The sequence below is a fragment of the Trachymyrmex cornetzi genome, unplaced genomic scaffold (assembly GCF_001594075.2).
Source record: "Trachymyrmex cornetzi isolate Tcor2-1 unplaced genomic scaffold, Tcor1.1 scaffold117, whole genome shotgun sequence".
Lineage (NCBI taxonomy): Eukaryota > Metazoa > Arthropoda > Insecta > Hymenoptera > Formicidae > Trachymyrmex > Trachymyrmex cornetzi.
This window is the reverse complement of record NW_017295730.1, coordinates 1,099,486-1,104,354: the sequence shown is the minus strand read 5'-3', so window position 1 is coordinate 1,104,354 and position 4,869 is coordinate 1,099,486. Positions and strand designations below refer to the sequence as shown.

Here is a 4,869-nt window from a genome sequence, read left to right as displayed (position 1 = left end):
TTAATGTGCATTGAGTGCGCACCGGTTCTGCCAGTGAAATACGCTATTAATTAAAAATTAAAGCGATGTAAACGCCGTCCATGTTTAAAAAAAAAAGAAAAGTATTACTTTAATACTAAAATTAGTATTTTACTAATACTAAGATTAAAAGTATATTGATAAATTTTTTGCTGCCCGTAACTGTAATAAAATTTATGTAAAACGAAAACGGAAACAGTACAAGCGTGGGGTTTTTTACTATAGTGCAAGAATAAGTTACGGGTAAGATATCCGAATGAGGCTAACAATAAAACGCTTGACGCTCGCTTGAGATATTTTATTCTATTAACAGAAAACACAAACGAAAGCTCTTGATAATCGAAACAGTTTGCTTAATGTACTCTGTATCTCCACATCAAATTTTATGAAATTTCACGATAAGTATTAATCTCGTCATTTACATTTATTTATAGAGAAGGTTGTGACTTTTTCACAATAATGCACAGTGCGCTTATCTTGATATTAGTTTGTAACGACTTTAAGCGGATTTTTCCAAGTAGACGTTTTCCAACAGACAACAAAATATTTCTCCCAAGACACACATGCACGTATAATATATGCATTAATATTGATTGCAAGTTAATTATCTAGTAATAATTCTCTTTAATACCGCTTCCTTGTTCGGAAAACACTGACGATAGATTGAAGTTAATTTTTTTTATCGATGATTGCGATATTTTTTATAATCGTGCATTGTATAACAGGTTTTGATAATTGATGAATTAATTGAACATCGATTTCAAACGTATGTTCTATCGTTAGGATTGTATTAGCTGTAAACGAATATTGCAATTCTACGTAGACGAGTTTGTATTTGTAGAATATCAATGAACTACAATTTATGATTTTACGTAAATAAAATAGAGGAAAGGAAGATCGGGTGATGTCGGATATCTATGATTTTTTGAGGTTTTATTTTCTTAGATGGCAAAAATCGAGTATATAATATGAAACATTATTTTTATATCGAAAAACCTTTTCAATCATATTTTTCTAAAAATGATATAAAATGAAAATATATAACCCACAATTTAAAGAATAATATATGTTGTTTATATTGATGAATTAAAACGAAATTCCACTTACATTTAATGATGTGACTGGTTGATGAAGTTAACTTCATAAATACAGCAAACTGCACAACAAGTGTGAGTGCAAGTGTACAATAATTCGCAAATAACATTACCTCTGTCTCAATATGGAGAGGTTCCGGCTTTCATGTGTGCAGGTGAATTTGCCAGTAACTGAAGTACTAGTGCACGTGTCTAACAAGTAAACCTACGGAGGTGTCACTCACCGATTTTAATCAAACTTTGCATATTTGTAGAACTTTGAAAAATATTTGACACGTGTTTTTTTTTTATTTGCAATGGTCCACTCTGAGGGGTGAAAACTATCCTTTAAAGGTAAGGGATAGATGTAACATATTAGGTGAAATAAGTTGAAAATTTTAAAAAGTAAAATGTGTTTGGAGGTTTTTGGGGTCGCTGAAACTGAATCTTATGTCAAAAGTATGAAATTCAAAATGGCCGATCCAATATGGTGTCCAGATACCTATTTCGTATAAGATAAAATAAAAAAAAGTTACAAATTTTAAAAGTAAAATGGGTTAAGGGGTTTTTAGGATCGCTGAAACTAAATCTTATGTCAAAAATATGAAATTTAAAGTTTTCTCTACGTGCCACGTGCGATCATGAGTAAACGCGGCGAAGGTACACAAACGTTGTCCGTTTTCACAGACACATACGTACACTGTAGATAGAAGCGGTCTGATGTTTAGGTTTTTTCAGAGTTGAAAAAAAATCGTACTCCGAAAGGTGAAAGGCAAGGAGACTCACTGTAAAAAAGCAAGGTAAGGACCTTGTATCAATACATTTTTTGCAAAAATTATAAATTTTAACGTATACAGCCCCTACAGCACAAAACTTGCAGCAACAATGCTGCAACATTGCAACAATATTGCACGTTGCAACAATATTGCAGCGTTATTGCAGCAATATTGCTGCAAATTCTGTGCTGTATGGGTGCCATATTGAGACCGCCACTTTGAATTTTAAATCTTTAATACCATATTTAAAATCATCGATCCAAAAATCTGAAATTTTAATTCTGTGATGACAAGAATTCTTAAAATTTACTCATTTTAATAAAAACTAATAAAAATTTCAATGTACCTAGACGCCATATTGGGTCAGCCATTTTGAAGTTTATACCTTTGACATGAGATTCAGTTTCAGTGACCCCAAAAACCTCCTAACACATTTTACTTTTTAAAATTTTCAATTTATTTTACCTAATATGTTAAATCTATCCCTTACCTTTAAGGGGTAGTTTTCACCCTTCAGAGTGGACCATTGCAGATAAAAAAATATACGTGTCAAATATTTTTCAAAGTTCTATAAATATGCAAAATTTCATTAAAATCGGTGAGTGACACCTCCGTAGGTTTACTTGTAAGCTAAACAATTCCTGTCCGATACCACTCGACCTTCCCCTAAGTTTCTGATGATCAAGCAGATGACAGAACAAAACATGATCACGAGACGCACGTTTATAAAATAAAGAGAAGAAATGGTTATTTAAATTGTAAAATGCGCGAAGCTTGAATGATTTATGAATATTTCTGCATCTTCCTACTTGACGAAATTATATTTTAGACTAGATGAGAAGAAAACTTTAGAATGTGTGTGTGTGGTGTGTGTGTGTGTGTCTTTTCCACGCTGGAAGATTTTCATAGCACGAAGCTTTAGAGAATAGAATATAACGATTCATGTAAGAAATTCGAAACGGAAAATAATTTTGTCATAACAGTTTAATTAATTATGACTAGCTTGATTATGATCGATGCAGATACAACCGGTTTACAGGAAGTTTCTGTGAAAACATCGTACGAGGAGTAGAGTTGGATGCACAAAGACAAGGAAGCGGACACTCAAGTTAAGCTTACGAAGTTCACCTCTGATGGATGACGTGCTCAGTTGCCTACCGTAAATCAGACCGGACAATGACATCATCTCTCGCTTTCGTTACCGCGTTTCCTGATTCTTCGATGTACAAAGCGAGTCTGCTTCTCGCCGATATAGATAGCTAAGTTGGACGACGCCAAAGAAGCTATCGGCAACGTGAACTTCAGAGTGTTCTCCAAGGGAAGAATCACTTGTTTGGCGCGACACAAGTGACTAGAATCAACGGACTGGTAGGCCACGCTGGCTTTGTCACGGAAGGAACGATTGCGGTTGCTTTCTGCAGTTCTTATGAGAAGTCCTCAGCAATTGAACGTCAAGATCCACGATTTTGCTACTATTGGTTGCTTCTATCGCTATTTCCCGCATATAATTTCCTGTCAACGTGCTTTTTCTTCCTCTCCTTTTAGGCTGCTGCAAATGTGAGGAGCATGAGAAGATTGTGATGACCTTATAGGCCTCTTTTCACTTGACCTTCGCTTTTACTCGAAAACTGATGAAAAAAGCAATTTTCTGTTTGCTCGGACTGATCCAGACAGGATGCACGCACGTTATCGAAATCATGAGAAAAGCCCTCGACAGGTGTCACGTGAACTTTTACAGAAAAGTCTACGTATTTTGATGGTCGATACGATTGAACCCTAATAAACGATTGGAGTGTACAGTCGCGTAATTAGAGCTCATGGTGTTGTGCTGTGAGCGAAACTGAACGTGACAGTAGACTGTTCTCCGGAGCTTATATCGGCGATGCAGAGACGGTTGAGATAGCGCCAATCCTCTCCCACTTTTGCGTTTAAATGGACTCGTGCAGTGCAACCATGCTGTGTATTTTTTCTTTTTTTTTTCCAGCCTTTTTCCTCACATAGAACCTTTCGACTCCCTCGAGGATGTTGTCCAGATCGAAACAATGATTCATTAAATCGTCAGATTTCTTTCTAAGTGCGCTGATAGGGATACGCAAATAGGGATACAATCGTGAAAGTTATCGAGGAAAGGCTGATACTAGAAAGGAAAGAACGGATTAAAATAGAAATTTTATCTATCCAAATACGTATTTTAAAAATGCAAGATGTTAGGCATCAAGCAAAAATATTAAAAATTTATTAGTGAAGAAAAATTGGCTAAGTGTCCAAAATTTATTTGTATATTAATTATATGATAAATCTTTCTATTCGCAGGTGATCTGATAATGTTTCATTCATATGTTGTACAATGTAAACGCGGGGATGAAAAGATACCTTATATCGAGTAGCTCCATGCAAACTCGAGTGTTATGTTAGAAAACTATTAGTGGTGTTTGCTATGGAGAAGATAAAATGAAATATCAACCTTTTCGGTGGACATAAAATATAATGTAATAAAAGACAGTTAATATAATAAAGAATTATTTTTTTTTATATATATATATATATAAACTATTAATATAGAGATTAGAATAACTAATTTTATATAATATTCATATTTATAGTCAACAATATATTTACTAAACATTAATATTTTGAGACGAAGTACTTATTAACTTATTAATGCAATTGTTTATCATTATTTTATTTTTTATTACATATTTTTATTAATAATAATAATAAAATAATAACTAACTAAGTTATAGACTCCTTAAATCAAACGATAAGATAGAATTCGTAAATAAGACCATAGGAGTCAACCTCTAATTGTTAAAATTTCGAGAATTTATTACATCAATAATATCATTTAACTTCGTACAACATCATTTATGTTTCGACTCCTATTTGAATCATCTTCAGCAATTCAACATTAATAAGTACAGAATAAAAATCGCAATCAGTATCTTCATATTCTCATTATCAAAAGTGAGCGATTGCCAGAACATTCGTGAGGCCATGAGCAA

General features: G+C 33.5%; 1 protein-coding gene across 1 annotated transcript in view; it reads right to left on the bottom strand.

Annotated features, from left to right (window-relative positions):
* LOC108765339 (uncharacterized) overlaps nt 1-3,970 on the bottom strand; it is a 6,535-nt gene extending 2,565 nt beyond the window's left edge. The window contains exon 1 of the mRNA XM_018514020.1: nt 3,026-3,970. Within this exon, the coding sequence (XP_018369522.1) occupies nt 3,026-3,053 (28 nt within the window). The 5' untranslated portion in view covers nt 3,054-3,970. The remainder of the gene's footprint in view (nt 1-3,025) is intronic.
* Between the last annotated feature and the right edge of the window lie 899 nt (nt 3,971-4,869).